This window comes from Hyla sarda, chromosome 5 (genome assembly GCF_029499605.1).
Source record: "Hyla sarda isolate aHylSar1 chromosome 5, aHylSar1.hap1, whole genome shotgun sequence".
In the NCBI taxonomy this organism is placed as follows: Eukaryota; Metazoa; Chordata; class Amphibia; order Anura; family Hylidae; genus Hyla; species Hyla sarda.
This window is the reverse complement of record NC_079193.1, coordinates 124,750,911-124,773,187: the sequence shown is the minus strand read 5'-3', so window position 1 is coordinate 124,773,187 and position 22,277 is coordinate 124,750,911. Positions and strand designations below refer to the sequence as shown.

The window sequence follows — 22,277 nt, the reverse complement described above, 5'->3', positions numbered from 1 at the left end:
ATGGAGGGCTGTGTGGCCCCCCAAAGAAGTGCCCAACTCACCTTTACTGACCCACTGCCAAAGCGGTCATGCTGAAGGATGTTGCAGGCAGCAGAACATTCTCCACGGCATCTCCAGACTCATTACTCATGTTTGTCATATGTGCTCTTTATGAACCTGCTTTCATCTGTGAAGAGTGGCAAATTTGCCAATCTTCGTGCAGGACGTATGGCATTTGCCAGAGAACACAGTGTTGGGCTGTAAGCACAACCCCTACCTGTGGACCTCAGGCCCTCATACCACCCTCATGGAGTCTGTTTCTGACTATGAGTGGCCTGCTGGAGGTCATTTTGCAGGGCTCTGGCAGTGCTCCTCCTTGCACAAAGGTGGAGGTAGCGGTCCTGCTGCTGGGTTGTTGCCCTCCTAGGACTTCCTCCACATCTCTTGATGTACTGGCCTGTCTCCTGGTAGCGCCTTTATGCTCTGGACACTACGTTGACAGACACAGCAAACCTTCTTGCCACAGCTCGCATTGATGTGCAATCCTGGATGAGCTGGACTACCTGAGTTACTTGTGTGGGTTGTAGACTCCATCTCATGCGACCACTAGAGTGAAAGCACCGCCAGCATTCAAAAGTGACCAAAACATCAGCCAGGAAGCATAGGAACTGATAAGTGGTCTGTGGTCACCACCTGCAGAACCATTCCTTTATTGGGGGTGTCTTGCTAATTGCCTATAATATCCACCTGTTGTCTGTTCCATTTGCTTCCTGAGTGGACAGTGTGATTGACTTGGAGTTAGGCTGCTTTCACACTATGAAGCTCACCTGTTAATAAATGGGCGTTATAATGTATTGTTAATGGACGTTTAATAACGGGTGAATTAACGGATGCTAATGACTGAACAATGTCTGTCCAAATAACGGGCATATTCATCGGTTAAGATCCGTTATAACATACGTCATGTAAGGACGTTTTAACACCTCTGCCTACAGAATCCCACAGCCAGGACTACTACTACTTCCATCATGGAACAGACTTGTTTCCATGATGGGAGTAGTAGTTTCCCGGCTGCGGGAGTCTGCTGGTGGCTGGGGAGGTTACATTAGTGTTTGTACTACTACCCCCATCATGGAACAGAGTCTGTTCCATAATGGGGGTTGTAGTATAGGGGCTGAGGGATTGATCGAACCGGGTCTCACTTCTGACAGCCAATCCGATCAGAAGTTATTAAGCAGGGGAGCGGGCGGCATGCTCCGCAACCCTGCGATGTACACAATGTATTTTTTACTTTCATTTTTAAATTCGCCGCCGGGAGCCCTGAATGACCGGTACTGAGGAGTCATTCAGGGATCCCAGCGGGGTTTTTAAAATGGACAATGTGAGGGGGCATATGTATATTAAAAGTGTTGTGGGGGGGGGGGGGGGGGGGGGAGGGCATAGAGCGCTATATATCTATCCCCCAGCGCATTAATAAAAATATGACCCCCAAAAGCACATTAATAAAAATATGACCCCCACCAGCGCATTTATATGTATATATCTATACTAGGGATCGACCGATTATCGGTATGGCCGATATTATCGGCCGATAATCACGATTTTGGGCATTATCGGTATCGCCAATTATCTTGCCGATAAGCTGATAATGCCCCGCCCCTCGCACCGCCACCGCCACCCCCCTCGACCCGCCGCACCGCGTCGCACCCCCCACCGTGATGCTAGGCGGTATACCGGTATGGATTTTTTCCCATACCGCTATACCGGTCGGGCCCCTCCCCCACCCTCCGAGTGAATAAAAAAATTAAACTTACCCGTAATGGGGGTGGTCCAGGCCATCCTTCCTTCATGTAGTGTCCGGGGGCGTTCCGGGTGGAGGGTGGTCCGGGCTGTCCTTCTCCGGCGGGCCTCTTCTCCACTCCGGGCAGGCTCCGACCTAGTATGCTGCATAGACGCCGCTACGCCGTGACGTCAGGTGCGTCGCTGTGCACGGGCGTCACTGCGCAGCGACGTCTATGCAGCGTACTAGGCCGGAGCCTGCCCGGAGTGGAGAAGAGGCCCGCCGGAGAAGAAGGACAGCCCAGACCGGACCACCCTCCACCCGGAACGCCCCCGGACAGTACAGGAACGATGGATGGATGGCCCGGAGCACCCTGGCAGGAAGGGGAGAGAAGCGGGTGGTGGCGGCGGCGGCCTATGGCCCCGCAAAAGCCACTGCAGATCATTGATTTAAAGCGCCCGCTTTGAATCAATGATCTGCAGCGGTGTCGCAGGGGGTTAAATAGCCGATAACTTATACCGAAATATCGGTATAAGTTATCGGCTATCGGCCCTAACCTGCACCGATTATCGGTATCGGCCCTAAAAAAACGATATCGGTCGATCCCTAATCTATACCCCACCGCCAGCGCATAATGTGACCCCACCGGTGCATTTGTCTTAATTTTCCATTGCAGCACTATATGTGAATGTTATATCTATCAGAACGCATCCAGCAGCCGCCGGCCAGATGATCCTGATAGATATACAATTCATTCATAGCGCCGGCAGCTTCATATGTGTATAGATGTGCTGGGGGGCAGACATACAGCGTTATCTGCCCCCCACAGCGCTTCTATATACATATGCAGCCGCCGCTCTATGAATGAATAGTATATCTGTCAGCATCATCGGTTGGGTGGCTGCTGGATGCGCTGCTTACACATGTACTTGTCACATATAGAGCATTTGTGCAGCGCTATATGTGATATCTATCAGCAGCGCATTCAGCAGCCGCCCGGCCGATGATGCTGACAGATATACTATTCATTCATAGCGAAGTGGCTGCATATGTATATAGAAGCGCTGTGGGGGGGGGGGGCAGATAACTCTATATACATATGCAGCCACCGGCGCTATGAATGAATAGTATATCTATCAGGATCATCTAGCCAGGGGCTGCTGGATGCGTTCTGATAGATATATCATTCACATACAGCGCTGCAATGGAAAATTAAGACAAATTGTGCCGCGGGGTCACATTATGCACTGGCAGGGGGTATAGATATATAAAAATAATATATTTTTATTAATGCGCCGGCGGGGTTATATATTTTTTATATTATTATCACCGAAAAAACACTAAGACTTAACTTTTAATATATATGTAGCTAAAAAGGGATCCAAAAATAAGTCCCAAACCATCAATCATAGAACAACCAAAGAAAATCAACTTGATAGTAATCAAGACTTGTCTCTGTGCTCAAGTTACTTGCCCCCGATCAGGGTCTGAGCCACAGACAAGTACTCAAGATACATCTATTAGACCGGTCCAAATAATACTGAAGCAAAACAATTATAACTTCCGCTTAAAGATAATAATAATGCAGAAAATGAACTTAATGCAGTCACCTGACTATGGGTAGGTGTAAGGCGAGGATAAGAGAGGGAAAGGAACTAGGGGGATATGGTTGGCCAGGATTTGATGGTAGGCCACTATCCTGTCGTCTCCCTATAAGATCCTCTCTCTAAAACCTACCCCTAGGCGGAGCCCCGCTCTGTAACCTAAATCTAATCTTTTCCTATATACGGTATGATAAGAGGTATAGAGGATAGGGACTCTCAATCTCACTGGGATACCCTGAGTAGCTAGAGGATAGGAAGAGAGAACCCTGCTAATATACAAAATTAGGTAGGTGCATAGATGGATCACCCTAATAATTAGGGATGTCCCGATACCATTTTTTTTTTAAGAACAAGTACGAGTACCGATACTTTATTTCTAGTACTCGCCGATACCAAGTACGAGTACTTTTATTTTAAAGGGAATCTGACAGCAGGGTGACGAGGTTTCTGGCACTGCTTACCGTGCTGATATGTGGGTTCCTTGTTGTGTACAATGGAGGCTGCTGTAGTATGAACCAAGATTTCTCTATTCTCCATTGAACAGAACAGGGGATTTGCATTGGCACATGGTGACCACATGGTGAGCAGCGGTAGAAACCGGGTCACCTGCACTATCTACCTATAAATTCAAGTTAGTGCAGGTGACTCTTGCTGTAAGATTGCCTTTAATAGTAGGTAGTATTCCCTAGCAGACATTAGCAGCAGCCCCCCGGCAGTCATTAGTAGCAGCTCTCCCTGTAGACAGCAGCCCCCCTTGTAAACAGCAGCCCTCCTGTAGACTGCAGCATCCCCCACCCCTTGTAGACATTAGTAGCAGCCCCCTGTAGACCACAGCCCCCCTTTAGACAGTGGGCCCCCATTTAACCCCTTAAGGACCGAGCCCTTTTTCACCTTAAGGACCGGAGCGTTTTTTGCAATTCTGACCACTGTCACTTTAAACATTTATAACTCTGGAATGCTTTTAGTTATCATTCTGATTCCGAGATTGTTTTTTCGTGACATATTCTACTTTAACTTAGTGGTAAAATTTTATGGTAACTTGCATCCTTTCTTGGTGAAAAATCACCAAATTTGATGAAAAAAATGAACATTTTGCATTTTTCTAACTTTGAAGCTCTCTGCTTGTAAGGAAAATGGATATTCAAAATATATTTTTTTTGGGTTCACATATACAATATGTCTACTTTATGTTTGCATCATAAAATTTATGAGTTTCTACTTTTGGAAGACACCAGAGGGCTTCAAAGTTCAGCAGCAATTTTGAAATTTTTCACAAAATTTTCAAACTCGCTATTTTTCATGGACCAGTTCAGGTTTGAAGTGGATTTGAAGGGCCTTCATATTAGAAATACCCCATAAAAGACCCCATTATAAAAACTACACCCCCAAAGTATTCAAAATGACATTCAGTAAGTGTATTAACTCTTTAGGTGTTTCACAGGAATAGCAGCAAAGTGAAGGAGAAAATTCAAAATCTTCATTTTTTACACTCGCATGTTCTTGTAGACCCAATTTTTGCAAGGGGTAAAAAGGAGAAAATTTTTACTTGTATTTGAAACCCAATTTCTCTCGAGTAAGCACATACCTCATATGTCTATGTTAATTGTTCAGCGGGCGCAGTAGAGGGCTCAGAAGGGAAGGAGCGACAAATGGTTTTTGGGGGGCATGTCACCTTTAGGAAGCCCCTATGGTGCCAGGACAGCAAAAAAACACACATGGCATACCATTTTGGAAACTAGACCCCTCAGGGAACGTAACAAGGGGTAAAGTGAACCTTAATACCCTACAGGTGTTTCACGACTTTTGCATATGTAAAAAAAATAAAAAAAATTTTACCTAAAATGCTTGGTTTCCCAAAAATTTTACATTTTTTAAAAGTGTAATAGCAGAAAATACCCCCGAAAAATTTGAAACCCAATTTCTCCCGATTCAGAAAACACCCCATATGGGGGTGAAAATTGCTCTGCTGGCGCACTACAGGTCTCAAAAGAGAAGGAGTCACATTTTGCTTTTTGAAAGCAAATTTTGCTCTGGGGGCATGCCGCATTTAGGAAGCCCCTTTGGTGCCAGGACAGCAAAAAAAAACACATGGCATACCATTTTGGAAACTAGACCCCTCGGGGAACGTAACAAGGGGTTAAGTGAACCTTTATACCCCACAGGTGTTTCATGACTTTTGTATATGTAAAAAAAAAATATTTTTTTTTTACCTAAAATGCTTGTTTTCCCAAAAATTTTACATTTTTAAAAAGGGTAATAGCAGAAAATACCCTACAAAATTTGAAGCCCAATTTCTCCCGAGTACGGCGATACCCCATATGTGGCCCTAAATTGTTGCCTTGAAATACGACAGGGCTCCAAAGTGAGAGTGCCATGCGCATTTGAGGCCTAAATTAGGGATTGCATAGGGGTGGACATAGGGGTATTCTACGCCAGTGATTCCCAAACAGGGGGCCTCCAGCTGTTGTAAAACTCCCAGCATGCCTGGACAGTCAGTGGCTATCTGGCAATACTGGGAGTAGTTGTTTTGCAACAGCTGGAGGCTCCGTTCTGGAAACAGTGGCGTACCAGACGTTTTTCATTTTTATTGGGGAGGGGGGCTGTGTAGGGGTATGTGTATATGTAGTGTTTTTTACTTTTTATTTTATTGTGTGTTAGTGTAGTGTAGTGTTTTTAGGGTACAGTCGCACGGGCGGGGGTTCAAAGTAGTTTCTCGCTGGCAGTTTGAGCTGCGACAGAAAATTTGCCGCAGCTCAAACTTGCAGCCGGATACTTACTGTAATCCTCCGCCCATGTGAGTGTACCCTGTCCGTTCACATTGGGAGGGGAAACATCCAGCTGTTGCAAAACTACAACTCCCAGCATGTACGGTCTATCAGTGCATGCTGGGAGTTGTAGTTTTGCAACAGATGGAGACACACAGGTTGTTACCAAACTCGGTGTTTCACAAACTCAGTGTTTTGCAACCAGTGTGCCTTCAGCTGTTGCAAAAGCTACAACCCCTAGCATGTACGGACAGCGGAAGGGCATGCTGGGTCTTGTAGTTATGCAACAGCCGGAGGCATATTACATTGGCTGGGGATGCTGGGGATTGTAGTTATGCAACAGCTGGAGACACACTGGTTTACTACTTAACTCAGTGTGCCTTCAGCTGTTGCAAAACTACAACTCTCAGCAGTCACCGACAGCCAACGGGCATGCTGGGAGTTGTAGTTATGCAACCACCAGATGCACCACTACAACTCCCAGCATGCACTTTAGCGGATTGTGCAAGCTGGGAGTTGTACACAACAGCTGAAGGTACACTTTTCAATAGAAAGAATGTGCCTCCAGCTGTTGCAAAACTACAAGTCCCAGCATGCCCATAAGGGCATGCTGGGAGTTGTGGTGGTCTGCCTCCTGCTGTTGCATAACTACAGCTCCCAGCATGCCCTTGTTTCATGCTGGGAGCTGTTGCTAAGCAACAGCAGGAGGCTGTCACTCACCTCCAACGATCCACACTGCAGGACTGTCCCTCGCCGCCGCCGTCGCTCCTGGGGCCCCGATCCCAACAGGGACGCCGGGGATCGGGGTCCCCAGCACCCGGGGTCTTCTGCCCGCACCCGCTCACGTCCTCCGGAAGAGGGGCGGAGCGGGTTGCGGGAGTGACACCCGCAAAAGGCGCCCTGATTGGTCGGCCGGTAATCCGGCCGACGAATCAGGGTGATCGTGAGGTGGCCCCAGTGCCACCTCACCCCTGCAGGCTCTGGCTCTGACGGCCCCGATCAGCCAGTAATTCCGGGTCATCGGGTCACTGGAGACCCGATTGACCCGGAATCCGCAGCAGATCGCTGGACTGAATTGTCCAGCGATCTGCGGCAATCGCCGACATGGGGGGACATAATGACCCCCCTGGGGGATATGCCGGGATGCCTGCTGAACGATTTCAGCAGGCATCCGGCTCCGGCTCCCCTCCGGCTAGCGGTGGGGGCCGGAAATGCTCAGGGCATATCCATACGCCCTCGGTCCTTAAGGACTTGGAAACGGGGGCGTATGGATACGCCCTATGTCCTTAAGGGGTTAAACCGCAGCAGGCCCCCCCTTTAGACAGCAGCGGCAGAAGGGACCCCCTTTAGACAGCAGCGGCAGCAGGGCCCCCCCCCCCCCCTTTAGACAGCAGCAGCAGGGCCCCCCCCCCTTTAGACAGCAGCAGCAGGGCCCCTCGTTTGGACAGCAGCAGGGCCCCCCCCTTTAGACAGCAGCAGGCCCCCCCCTTTAGACAGCAGCAGGGCCCCCCCCTTTAGACAGCAGCAGGGCTCCCCCTTTAGACAGCAGCAGGGCCACCCTTTAGACAGCAGCAGCCCCCCCCTTTAGACAGCAGCAGGGCCCCCCCCCCCTTTAGACAGCAGCAGGGCTCCCCCTTTAGACAGCAGCAGGGCCCCCCCCCTTTAGACAGCAGCAGCCCCCCCCCTTTAGACAGCAGCAGCCCCCCCCCCCTTTAGACAGCAGCAGGGCCCCCCTTTAGACAGCAGCAGGGCCCCCCCCCCCTTTAGACAGAAGCAGGGCCCCCCTTTAAACAGCAGCAGGGCCCCCCCTTTAAACAGCAGCAGGGCCCCCCCTTTAGACAGCCGCAGTGCTCCCCCTTTAGACAGCAGCAGGGCTCCCCCTTTAGACAGCAGCAGGGCCCCCTTTAGACAGCAGCAGGGCCCCCCCCTTTAGACAGCAGCAGCCCCCCCCCTTTAGACAGCAGCCCCCCCCCCGTAGACAGCAGCAGCAGGGCCCCCCCTTTAGACAGCAGCAGGGCCCCCCCCCTTTAGACAGCAGCAGGGCCCCCCCCTTTAGACAGCAGCAGGGCCCCCCCCTTTAGACAGCAGCAGGGCCCCCCCCTTTAGACAGCAGCAGGGCTCCCCCTTTAGACAGCAGCAGGGCCCCCCCCCCCCTTTAGACAGCAGCAGGGCCCCCCCCTTTAGACAGCAGCAGGGCTCCCCCTTTAGACAGCAGCAGGGCCGGCTCCCCCTTTAGAGAGCAGCAGCCCCCCCCCTTTAGACAGCAGCAGCAGTAGGACCCCCCTTAGGCAGCAGCAGCAGGACCCCCCTTAGGCAGCAGCAGCAGGGCCCCCCTCTAGACAGCAGCAGCAGGGCCCCACTCTAGACAGCTGCAGCAGCAGGGCCCCACTCTAGACAGCTGCAGCAGCAGGGCCCCACTCTAGACAGCTGCAGCAGCAGGGCCCCACTCTAGACAGCTGCAGCAGCAGGGCCCCACTCTAGACAGCTGCAGCAGCAGGGCCCCACTCTAGACAGCTGCAGCAGCAGGGCCCCACTCTAGACAGCTGCAGCAGCAGGGCCCCACTCTAGACAGCTGCAGCAGCAGGGCCCCACTCTAGACAGCTGCAGCAGCAGGGCCCAACTCTAGACAGCTGCAGCAGCAGGGCCCCACTCTAGACAGCAGAAGCAGCAGGGCCCCCCTCTAGACAGCAGAAGCAGCAGGGCCCCCCTCTAGACAGCAGAAGCAGCAGGGCCCCCCTCTAGACAGCAGCAGGGCCCCCATTTAGACAGCAGCGGCAGGGCCCCCCTTTAGACAGCAGCAGCAGGGCCCCCCTTTAGACAGCAGCAGCAGGGCCCCCCTTTAGACAGCAGCAGCAGGGCCCCCTTTAGACAGCAGCAGCAGGGCCCCCTTTAGACAGCAGCAGCAGGGCCCCCTTTAGACAGCAGCAGCAGGGCCCCCTTTAGACAGCAGCAGCAGGGCCCCCTTTAGACAGCAGCAGCAGGGCCCCCTTTAGACAGCAGCAGCAGGGCCCCCTTTAGACAGCAGCAGCAGGGCCCCCTTTAGACAGCAGCAGCAGGGCCCCCTTTAGACAGCAGCAGCAGGGCCCCCTTTAGACAGCAGCAGCAGGGCCCCCTTTAGACAGCAGCAGCAGGGCCCCCTTTAGACAGCAGCAGCAGGGCCCCCTTTAGACAGCAGCAGCAGGGCCCCCTTTAGACAGCAGCAGCAGGGCCCCCTTTAGACAGCAGCAGCAGGGCCCCCTTTAGACAGCAGCAGCAGGGCCCCCTTTAGACAGCAGCAGCAGGGCCCCCTTTAGACAGCAGCAGCAGGGCCCCCTTTAGACAGCAGCAGCAGGGCTCCCCTTTAGACAGCAGCAGGGCTCCCCTTTAGACAGCAGCAGGGCTCCCCTTTAGACAGCAGCAGCACGGCCCCCCGTTTGGACAGCAGCAGGGCCCCCCTTTAGACAGCAGCAGCAGGGCCCCCGTTTACACAGCAGCCCCCCCCCCCTCCTTCCCCCCCCGTAGACATTAGTAGCAGCCCCCTCCTAGCAGACAGAGCACCTGTGGCTGTTCTCTGTCGGGTGCTGCCGCTCCACTGTCCCGTTCTATGGAGGAGCATGTGACATATACGTCACTCTGCTTCCTGTCCGACTGGACACGGACAGGGCGGGTCTGAAGCAGGGACTCCCAATGAAGAAGACAAAGAAGAATCGCCCTATGATCCAAGATGTTTATCGGTAGAAGGGCTTACCGGGGAGACCAGAGGCCTTGAACCGTCCAGTCCCTGAACACACCGCCCCAGCCCGACAGACTGGCATCTGATGTGACCACCTGCCAGTGGAGGGGAAGAAATGATCGCCCCTGAAGAAGAAGGGGGGAGCAGAGCCACCAGTGCAGAGACTGACTGATCCGACGAGGGAGAGCAATCTTGCGATCGAGAGACAGAGGAGATCTGTCCCATCGAGAGAATCGCCAGTTGAAGGGGGCGGTAATGAAACTGGGCAAATTGTACGTCCTCCATGGCCGCCACCATCCGACATGAGACTTCCATGCAAATGCGGATGGAAACTGGGACCTGGGCCCGAAGGGAGCAGACTCCCGGACAGGAGAGTAAGACGTTTGTCCAGCGGAAGGCAAATCCGGGCAGAGGCAGTGTTGAATTGAAGTCCCAAGAAGATCAGAGATTGGGTGGGAGAGAGGACAGACTTGTCCCGGTTGACCATCCACCCGAAGCGATCCAAGGTCTGGAGAGTGAGATCCACATTCTCCAGAGTCTGGACACTGGTGGGAGCCTTGATGAGAAGGTCGTCCAGGTAGGGATCACTGAGACTACTCTCGACCGCAACAGGGCTATCACCGGCGCAAGGATCTTGGTAAAGACCCGAGGAGCAGTGGCCAGACAAAAGGGGAGAGCTACGATTTGAAAATGCCCCTCCGGTACCGCAAAGCGGAGGTACCGCTGATGGCCGGGAAATATTGGAACATGGAGGTAGGCACCCTTGATGTCCACCGAAGAAAGAAACTCCCCTTGTTCCATGGATGCCACTACTGAACGGAGAGATTCCATTCGGAAGTGGCGGATGAGAAGATGACGGTTGAGACGCTTGAGGTCCAAGATGGGCGCCCGGAATGAGGGATCCTTCTTGTCCCGCGAAGGTGCCTGCCCAGACCCTTTATTGTGGCTAAAAGTCCGAAAGGACCGGAAGGAAGAGGACTTCCTCTGGGAAGTAGTGCGAGCCTTATTTTGAGGCAACAAGGAACTCTTACCCCCCATCGCCTCAGAGAATCTCGTCAAGGCGCTTGCCAAAAAGACGGGTACCAGTAAAAGGAAGCTCGGCGAGAGACCTTTTGGAGGTGGCATCCGCATCGCACGCCTTAAGCCACATGGAACAGCAGAGGGACGCTAGGTGACCAACAGCAAAGGCAGCACAACGGGCTGACTGCATAGAAGCTGTACACAAAGTCCCCAGCTTTAGAGCATTGGAGAACCAAAGAAGACAGATCCTCTGGGGAGGATCCCGCCAGGATACCCTGACGGAGTTGTGAGCACCAAACCGTTAGGGCCTTGGACACCCATGCAGAGGCGAAGGTGGGAAGCAGGGAAGAGCCTGCTGCTTAAGAGGCAAACTTCGCTAAGGACTCCTTCTTGTCCGTCGGATCCTTGAAGGCAGCCGCGTCTGCTAGCGGCAGTGTAGTAGCCTTAGAGAGGCGGGAAACTGGTGGATCCACCGAGGGAGGGAAAACCACCTTTGAGACAAGGTCCTTGGCAAATGGATAACGCGCTTGAACATTCTACATTCCCGGGAACCTCTTGTCAGGATGTCTCCATGCAGATTCCAGAAGGGTGTCAAATTCAGCATGAGAGCTGAACATTTGAGGTGCTGGTTTAGCACGATGAAAGGATACTTCAGGAGTCACGTCCGAAGATCCTGGGTCCTCTAAGTGAAAGGTGTCTCTTATGGCCGCAACCAATGAGTTCACCGTTTCAACTGTATCCGAGTCAGATGCCGATTCGGAAGCCTCATCCACCAGTTCACCAGGAGAATGTGAACGAGTGGAGGCCACCCTGGAGGGGGGTGACCCTGATCGGGTACACGGCTCTGGCGAGGCAGAGCGGCGACTCTGGGAACGTCCTCTGGAGGAGCGAGGTTTGTGACGAGATGACACGGGGGGGGGGGGGGGGGGTGGGGGGCGGGACCCACGAGGGTTGCAGCCACATCTACCTGAAGACTCAATGGAAGAGTCCTTCGTAGGGATCGACCGATTATCGGCACGGCCGATATTATCGGCCGATATTCACGTTTTCCCCCGTTATCGGTATCTGCTTCTAACCTGCCGATAATGCGGAAAAAAGGTGTGCACACGAATCGCGGGACTTCAGTCCCGGCCCTCAACTTCAGGTCGGCATTGAAGTCCCGCGATTCGTGCGCATGCCTTGTTTTGCCGTGCGGAGCAATTGCCTGACAGCTGACAGCATGGTGGAGCAGGAGCTGTCAGCTGTCCTGCTCCTCCACTCCCTCACCTTTCTTGCTTGCTTCATTGTTGCAGTGGGAGTGAGAGCCACGGGGACGCCATCCACGGCAGACCGGCGTGATGACATCACATCATCGCGCCGGGCCCGGAGATCACGTCCCTGCAGCTCTCACTCACAGTACAAGAACGTAGCAGCGTGTGAGGTGAGCACTGCTCGGGAGCTGTATGGATGGACGGGCAAATTATAAGTGAGGGGGGCAAATATAAGTGAGGGGCACATATCAGCACGGTATTATATGTGAGGAACACAGGGCAGGGGGGATTATATGTGGGGGCACATGACAGCCCCCCCGTCATGTGCCCATATAATGCCCCCCTGACTTATAATACCCTCTGTCCTGTACCCTCACATATAATGCCCCCTGAGGGGGCAGAACATGGGGCATTATATGTGAGGGGCACTGGACAGGGTGTATTATAAGTCAGGGGGGCATTATATGATTATATGGGCACATGACAGGAGTGGGCTGTCATGTTCCCCCACATATAATCCCCCCGTCATGTGCCCCTCATACATAATACCCCCTGTCCTGTGACCCCCACATATAATGCCCCATGTCCTGTGTTCCTCACATACAATGCCCCCATCATGTTCCCCCACATATAATCCCCCAGACATGTGCCCCTCATATATAATGCCCCATGTCCTGTGCCCCTCACATATAATGCCCCCTGTTCTGCACTCTCAGGGGGCATTATATGTGAGGTGCACAGGACATGGGGCATTATATATGAGGGGCACAGGACCGGGGGTATTATAAGTCAGGGGGGCTTTATACAGGAAGGGGGAGAGAAGCAAGTGGCGGCGGCGGTCTCTGGCACCGCAAAAGCCGCTACAGTTCATTGATTTAAAGCGCCCGCTTTAAATCAATGATCTGTAGCGGCTCCGGGGTGGGGGGGGGGGAATTTTGGGAGGGGAGAGAAACAGCCGATAATTTATACCGGAATATCGGTATAAATTATCGGCTATCGGCTTTAACCTCCACAGATTATCGTATCGGCCCTAAAAAATCGATATCGGTCGATCCCTAAGAAGAAGCACCCCTAGTACGCTTGTGAGAGCGTGAAGCATGTGGAATAGAGGAGGGGGACCCTTTAGAGGGCCGGCGTAGGGCAGACCTCTTCAAGGCAGACACCACGTCACGGGAGGCCTCAGCCACCGAACGGGAGACTTGAGTCAAGTCAGCCATATACTGGGATAGGGAAGAAACCCAGGCTGGAGGGGCGGCCGAATACACCGGGACTGAAAGAGCATCCGGGGGTGCCAGGGGGAGCAGTGGAGCAGGCAGAGCAAGTGGGTTCAGCAGAACCAGGCATTTTGGAATCACAGCTCTTACTGACAAAATGGTAAACTAACGCTCCAGTTGTCTGTTTAGAGGGAGGAACAGTTCTGGGTATGGACATAATGAAAAAAGAACTCTCTCACCTGAGTCTGTGTCCCCAGGGCAGCTGCTGTGAGGAGAACTCTGCTCTAGTGTAGATAGAGAAGGAGAAAAAAACAGCCAATAGCCAGAGAGGGGCGTGCCAGGAGCAGAGGCACTGCTGATTGGCCCCTGCCACCTACAATCGCGTGCACAGCGCTGATTGGAGGACAATTCGTGCCTCCTGTAAGCTCCGGCGGCCCTGGGTGGGCGGAGCTAAAGCGCCCCGGCCACCGAAGTGCCGAGAAGAAATACAGTAATGGCGCCCGCTCCTTGCCCTGAGCGCACATGCAACGGAGAACCACTGCAGTATCCACGGACTGAGCCCACTGCTGCCGCTGCACATCTGAGACGGCCAAGTCTCTAGCAGCGCACCCTCTGCCCAGTGACTGGGACTCGTCCGGCGATCAGCACAATCTACAGAAGGTGTCCATTCTGACTACACTTTTAAAGTGCTGTTCTTATTGAACTTAACACTGCCGCTGCACAATTGGGAGACGGCTGTGTCTCCAACAGCGAGATGCTTCATTCAAGACATTTACTATTTATTCTAACTGGATACAAAATAATTGTGGAAATAGCGAACCAAGAATATCAGAGAAATCACAGCATTTTTACAAATTACAAAACCATTGCTTTCATTCCTATAGATGTGTGGACACTTAAAGGATTATTTTATGTGTTTTGAAGCCATATTTTATTGTAATAACCCCTTTTTATTTGCCATGATTTTAATTTTATTGTACTAACCATTGAAAAACCATTTTGTGTTTCTGTTGATTCACAAGGGCCCGGTGATTCACAGTTCACAAGTATACTAACTTTATACATTATATACTGAAATAAACATACGTTATCCTAATATTCACGACTCTGTGCCCCAATTTCTGTATTCTATTTCACATTTTTTGACACCGTGGGTATAGGTGTTATTTGGGCAGCTTGAGTCTCAGGTTGCCAGGTCAATAGGAGCCTCTCTACCACTCTTTTTTTCTTGTTACATACTAAAATCACCTTATGGTGGATCACCCCTTTAACGTTATGCAATGTACAATATCATGAATGACCTGTGTTCACATTATGGAATTCTCGCGGCTAAATTCCGCGAGCGGAGATTCCGCCTGGCGGCCGCCGCCTGGCATACTTCGGCGCTAGGGCCGCGGGGCACTGAGCCGTCACCATTGACGGCTATGCAGTGCTCGTGGAATCCGCGCAAAGAATGAACATGTTCTTTCTTTGCGCTGAACAATTTCAGCGGCGGAATTGTCCGCCGCGGAAATTCCGCAGTGTGAACGGGTCTCGCGGAGACCCATTCACACTAATGTTAAGTTCACACCGCGGAATTCCGCGAGAATTCCGTAGTGTGAACGCACCCTGTAATAGAAAAAACAACGCATATGGGTACCACTTTGAAATCCTAAAAGTAAGAAAAGTACTTCTCACAAGCTGCCTGTACCCCAAAATTCCCTACTCTGTGGCATGTGTCGCTTCTGTACAGGAAAAATGTGCTTTTGCTGAAAAACTCTGTTAAAACAGCTTTACCACAGAAGAGCTGTATAAACACAGTTTTTGAGGGTGTATTAGAAAAACGTAACATATATAGAAGAGCTGTTCAAATAGGCTGTCTTAAAAGAAATCCATATCTTAAAAACTGGTCTGTTTATCCCTGTAAAATTTGATTTCTCTGAATAAATTACCTTTGATATTGTACAAAAGAAACAGATATTTAAGAAAATTATTCAATATATGTTTCAATGAATATCTAAAAATTTATGTTTTTAACTTTTCGAATGTAATGTAAAATAGAAAACATATCTTTATGAAAATTATTCACTATATGTTTCAATCAATATATAAAAATGTATTTAACTTTACAAATTTATACATGTCTGTAAGGAAAATGATTCGATATATGTTTTAATAAACATTTAGATGTATTCACATATTACACAGGGCTCCACACTGAAATCATTCACTTCCATTTAGGAAACTGTGTGTGTGCGGTCAGTAAATGTGAGAGAAAAGGGGCGTGGTTATACAGAAAGGGAGTGTGGCCTAGAGGCTTTGTCAGAAAAGGGGGCATGGTACCTGTCAATTATGGTGGGCGGTGTGAAGAAAAGTGTGTCCCCCCACACTACTATAGCACTTTGGCTATAGTGTTTGAAAGTCATTTTGGAGTTCATTTTTGTCAATATTTTTAACAAAACCAGAACTGGGTCCAATATACAGAATTTTTTATTTTATTTTTTTAAATAAAAAATAAATCTTTCCATTAAAGTTTTACTCTGTGATGGTTCCACTCCTGGTTTTTCAAAAAATGCTGCCCAAAATACCAAATGTGAACCTAGCCTTATTGTTTACAATGTGTGTGCTAGATTTTCTTATGTAATCATACTGGTTGTCACAACTAAATAACCTTAGCAACCAATGGTAAGCAGGCTATAAAAGTTGTTTACAACCACAGTGACCATTTAATTTCAAACGTTGTCCAACTAAATTTGTTATCTATATTTTTCTTAAAACATTTTCTTATTTACTTACCTGCAACTAATCTTACTGTACCCAAGATCCCACATATAGGTCTTGTAATAGCTGAAGGTGGGATGTCCTTTTTTGCTGAAAGATATAATTAGTATTCGTATTAGTAAATTGGTATTGTTCATTTTACACACAACCCCAACCAAAGTGCTTGAGGTTGCAAATATATAATAAATAAGATGCCATGGAACCCCACAAAGTATCATTACTAAACAAAACAAGATAAAGAAAAGTGGCCACTGCATTAAAGGGTAACTCATTAAAAATTTTTTTGCTATTGCACTCCTTATGGTAAATAAAAAATATTTCTAATATACTTTGTTTAAAAAAAAAAATTAAGTTTTCTATGTTTTATTTGTGCTTAAAAAAAGCTCAAGAGCACATTTCCCCCCATCTTATACACAGATTTTGGACCTAAGTCCAAACACAGAAAGTGCAGCCTGGAGGCACTACAGCACTATAGGCTGCACTACAGGCTGCACTTCCTGTGTTTGGGCTTCGGTCCAAAGTCTGTGTACGAGATGGGGGGAAAATGTGCTCTTGAGATTTTTTTTATTTTTTTTTTTAAACAAAGTATATTAGAAATATTTTTTATTTACCATAAGGAGTGCAATAGCAAAATTTTGTTTTAATGAGAGTGCCCATTTAACCCCTTAAGGACGGAGTCTTTTTTTTTTTTTTATCTAAATGACAATTTTTCAAAACTTTGGAATTTTTTTACTTTATGTTATAATGGTTATGAAGGGAAGCATCATACGATCATATTTATATCAATCTATATCAACCTATGCCCTATAAAAAACCTTCCTAGGAATGTTTATAGGAAGATTTCTTACAGCACCTGAGCTATGTCATAAAATGTGAACTGGCTCCTTCCATCTGTTTACCCTCTGGGAATCTATTATAATGGCCATTAGACCAGGGGCATATTTTGGGGTGTGTTGTAAAACAGCCTGGAATGTGCCCACCTAACCTGTCCCATGCACGTATCATTTGAGGTATCTGGAAAGGTTAGAGAAAAGCCAACGCACAGGTGGCATTGTCTACAAACATTCACTGGCATGTGCTCACCAAACCTGTGTTGGTGCCTGGGGATATCTGGCCAGGTAAGAGGGTCTGAGGACACTCTGTTAAGCTAGCAATATAAACCAAACTCAGGAGGAAAGAAGGTGGTGGCAGCTCCATGAGTCAGTGAGGGTCCAGGCACAAGAGAGAGACCATCACCAGACAGCTGCCCTGCCTCATCTCCTGAACCAAGGATCCAACACTCTGATAATCTGTGGATTGGGGGCAGAAGTAGAGGTTGCTGGGAGGAAGAGGGTTTCCAGTTTTATACTTAGCAATTTCCATCTCTTAGTAACCTCCACTATCTTTCTGCTTACACTCCACAGTCTAACCCTATCCTTTAACCTCTTAAGGACGTAGGGCGTATCTGTACACCCTGCGCCCGCTCCCCTGCTATGACTTGGGCTCACGGGCTGACCCTGTGTCACAGCCGGGTGGTCCCAGTGGCTATCAGCTGCCAGGACCCGTGTCTAATGCCGGAATTGCCTGATCGCGGTAATGCCCGGCATTAACCCTTTAGATGCAACAATCAAACAATCAAAGTTGATCGCCAAGTCTAAAGTGAAAGTAAAATGTTCCCAGCAGCTCAGTCGGGCTGTTCGGGACCGCCGCAGTGAAATAGCGGCATCCCGAACAGCTGAAAGGATGGGGGAAGGTCCCTACCTGCCTCCTCGCCGTCCGATCGTTGATCTGCTGCTCCATGCCTGCTCAGCAGGCTGGAGCAGCAGAGCGCCGATAACACTGATCAATGCTATGCTATGGCATAGCATTGAACAGTGTATGCAATCAGAAGATTGCATGTAATACTCCCCTATGGGAACTAAAAAATGGTTTAAAAAAAAGGTAATAAATGTGATTTAAAAGGGGTTATCCAGGAAAAAAAAAAATGTATATATAAACTGGCTCCAGAAAGTTAAACAGATTTGTAAATTACTTCTATTAAAAAATCTTAATCCTTTCAGTACTTATGAGCTTCTGAAGTTAAGGTTCTTCTTTTCTGTCTAAGGGCTCTCTGATGACACGTGTATTGGGAAACGCTCAGTTTAGAAGCAAATCCCCATAGCAAACCTCTTCTAAACTGAGCTCTTAGACAGAAAAGAACAACCTTAACTTCAGATGCTCATAAGTACTGAAAGGATTAAGATGTTTTAATAGAAGTAATTTACATATCTGTTTAATTTTCTGGAGCCAGTTGATCTATAAAAAAATTTTTTTCCCTGGAATACCCCTTTAACCCCTTCCCTAATAAACGTTTGAATCACTCCAAAAATAAACAAACATATGTGAAACCACCATGTGTGTAAATGTGTGAACTATAAAAATATAATGTTAATTAAACCAAAAATTGCGTCCAAAATTGTGGTTTTTTGGTCATTTTGTATACACTAAAAAAATTATAAAAAGTGATCAAAAAGTCCCATCAAAACAAAAATGGTACCAATAAAAACTACATACCATGGCACAAAAAAATATTCCTTTATATAGCCCCATATGCGGAAAAATAAAGTTCAGAAGATGAAAATTTTAAACATACTAATTTTGGTGCATGTAGTTATAAAAAAAAATAAAAATAAAAAAAAAGTAGTAATATAAAATAAAACCTAGGTAAATTATATCCTCATAACCGTATGGACCTACAGAATAAATGTAAGGTGTCATTTTTACAGAAAAATGCACTGCGTAGAAATGGAAGCCGATAAAAATTACAAAATGGCTTATTACTATCCTTAAATCATTTCTGGATTCTGACAGAGTTGGGCTCTAGATTACGCAATTAAGGAGTGACCCTTTATTTTGCTAATATCTTTTTTTTTTAAATTTAGATATATGAATTGGTTCTGCAACTAAGTGTTACTGCTACAAAAGTTCCTGGTGGTTAAGATAATGGGAGGGGATATAAAAAAAATAAAAATAAAAAAAATAAAAAAGACGACTCGGTGCCCGGCCGCCTGTCAGGAGGCTGGTCATTGACCCGCCAAAAGGAGAAGGGAGAGGGTGCGGTGGGTGGAGGCTCAATGGAGAAAAAAATTTAATCTGGGGGGGGAAAGAGTGAACAGGGATGAGGCAATTCTATCGCCCGACGCCCTGGACAAGTAGTTTTGGGTGCCGGGCAAGTGAATTGTTCATAGATTTAGCCCTGTATCGGGCTAGCAGGGACAGACAGACTTCCCCCTTATTTTTCTTTACTGCCGGTGTGAGACGCAGGAGCAGATGGAAGTCTACACCTCACACCGGCACTCAGAGTGTATGGAGGGGGCGGCGGCCTCCAGCTGACTGCAGAGCCCCCTTATCTCCCCTCTCGGAGGATGGACGGAGCTCAGATGACACAGGAGGGTGAGAGAAAGGACGAGCACAGCTCCATCCCCCGCACTCAGCTCTATCCCTCCCCCTCCCCCTGCTCTGTCTCCACAGGACCTAATCCACCACGGGGAGGTTGCTAGTTTGCACGGGGAAAACACAGAGCAGGGGGGGAGGGGGAGGACGGAAATCTCACCTCACACGGCGGTGACTACAGCTCTGATGTCCACTCATGGCGGCTCAGGTGAGGAGACCAAGAATGCAGGCGGCGGCAGGAAGGGTGGTATGGTGGTATATGTATGGTGTGAGTGTATGTGTGATGTGTGTATGTAATGTATGATGTGGGGGGGGCAGCGGCGGGTGTATGTATGATGTGTGCATATGTATGGTGTATATCAGTGTTTCCCAACCAGGGTGCCTCCAGCTGTTGCAAAACTACAACTCCCAGCATGCCCTGGGCATGCTGGGAGTTGTAGTTTTGCAACAGCTGGAGGCACTCTGGTTGGGAAACACTGGTGGATATGTATGGTGTGAGTGTATGTGTGATGTGCATGTAATGTATGATGTGTGTATGATGTCTGTGTGTGTGATGTGTATGTAATGTATAATGTGTGTATAATGTCTGTGTGTGATGTGTATGTAATGTATGATGTGTGTATGATGTCTATGTGTGATGTGTATGTAATGTATAATGTGTGTATGATGTCTATGTGTGGTGTATGTAATGTATAATGTGTGTGTGATGTGTGTATAATGTGTGTATGATGTCTATGTGTGATGTGTATGTAATGTATAATGTGTGTATGATGTCTGTGTGATGTGTATGTAATGTATGATGTGTGTATGATGTCTGTCTGTGTGATGTGTATGTAGTGTATGATGTGTGTATGATGTCTGTGTGTGATGTGTATGTAATGTATGATGTCTGTGTGTGATGTGTATGTAATGTATAATGTCTGTGTGTGTTGTGTATGTAATGTATAATGTGTGTATGATGTCTGTGTGTGATGTGTATGTAATGTATAATGTGTGTATGATGTCTGTGTAATGTGTATGTAATGTATAATGTGTGTATGATGTCTATGTGTGATGTGTATGTAATGTATGATGTGTGTATGATGTCTGTGTGTGATGTGTATGTAATGTATAATGTGTGTATGATGTCTATGTGTGATGTGCATGTAATGTATGATGTGTGTATGATGTCTGTGTGTGATGTGTATGTAGTGTATGATGTGTGTATGATGTGTGTATGATGTGTGTCTATGTGTGATGTGTATGTAATGGATAATGTGTGTATGATGTCTAAGTGTGATGTGTGTATGTGATGTATGATGTGGGGTGGGCAGCGGCAGGTGTATGTATGATGTATGCATATGTATGGTGTATATCAGTGTTTCCCAACCAGGGTGCCTCCAGCAGGTGCAAAACTACAACTCCCAGCATGCCCTGGGCATGCTGGGAGTTGTAGTTTTGCAACAGCTGGTGGCACCCTGGTTGGGAAACACTGGTGGATATGTATGGTGTGAGTGTATGTGTGATGTGTGTATGATGTCTATGTGTGATGTGTATGTAATGTGTGATGTGTGTATGATGTCTAAGTGTGATGTATGATGTGGGGTGGGCAGCGGTGGGTGTATGTATGATGTGTGCATATGTATGGTGTATATGTATGGTGTGTGTGTGTATGTGTGTATGTAATTTATGATGTGGGGGGGCAGCGGTGGGTGTATGTATGATGTGTGCATATGTATGGTGTATATGTATGGTGTGAGTGTATGTGTGATGTGTGTATGTGATGTATGATGTGGCGGGGCAGTGGTGGGTGGGTGTATGTATGATGTATATGTATGGTGTGAGTGTGTGTATGTAATGTATGATGTGGGGGGGCAGTGTGTGTATGTATGATATGGGGGCAGTGGCTGGTCTATGTATGATATGTGTATGCATGAATGTTTTGTATAGGAGCGGACTGTCACGTCGGGCATTAGGGCAGTTGTGCCATCTAATTTTATTTATTTTTAGTGGCACCCGCACTAAAATGCACCCCCAGAATCCCACCCTTCATACTCACCCGCCAACCAAGAGTCCCACAGATGCACGCAAACCCGCCCCTACCAAAACTACAACTTCCAACATGTTACACCATAACCTAAACTGTAGAACTATAAAGTGTAACATGCTGGGAGTTGTAATTTTGGTTCGGGTCAGATGCAGAGCCATAGGCTGCATCAGGGCATGCTGGGTGTTGTAGTTACTAACTGCAATTCCCAGTATTCCTTGACACAGCCTATGGCTCTGCAGCTGACACAAACCAAAACTACAACTCCCAGCATGTCCTACAATAACCTTAACTGTACTACTATACAGTGCAACATGCTGCAACACCCACAGAACCATAGGCTGTATCAGGGCATGCTGGGAGTTGTAGTTATCTAGTAACTAAATGCAACTTCCAGCATTTTCTGACACAAAATGCAGCACATAAACTGGAGAAGCAGAACCCCCCAGTAACACATAAGTCCCTATTGAGACTGAAAAATAGTGATTAAAATATTGTAAAAAGTGCGTATACATGTGAATAAGCCCCTTTCCTAATAAAAGTTTCCAATTTTCTTTAAATAAAAATAATGTACAAAAATAAACATAAGTGGTATCGCTGCATGTGGAAATGTCCAGACTATTAAAATATAATGTTAATTAAACCGTACGGTGAACGGTGTAAATGTAAAAAATAGTCCAGAATTGTTCATTATTGGTCACTTCATAAGAGAAATTTTTTATGGTGATCAAAAAGTTACCTCTAGACTTTTCTGTG

At 48.1% G+C, this 22,277-nt stretch overlaps 1 protein-coding gene across 4 annotated transcripts in view; it reads right to left on the bottom strand.

Annotated features, from left to right (window-relative positions):
- SACM1L (SAC1 like phosphatidylinositide phosphatase) overlaps positions 1–22,277 on the bottom strand; it is a 647,794-nt gene that overhangs the window by 515,902 nt on the left and 109,615 nt on the right. For all 4 annotated transcript variants that reach the window (XM_056520232.1, XM_056520231.1, XM_056520230.1 and 1 more), the window contains one exon: positions 16,100–16,174. In XM_056520232.1, coding sequence (XP_056376207.1) covers positions 16,100–16,174 — 75 coding nt within the window. The remainder of the gene's footprint in view (positions 1–16,099; positions 16,175–22,277) is intronic.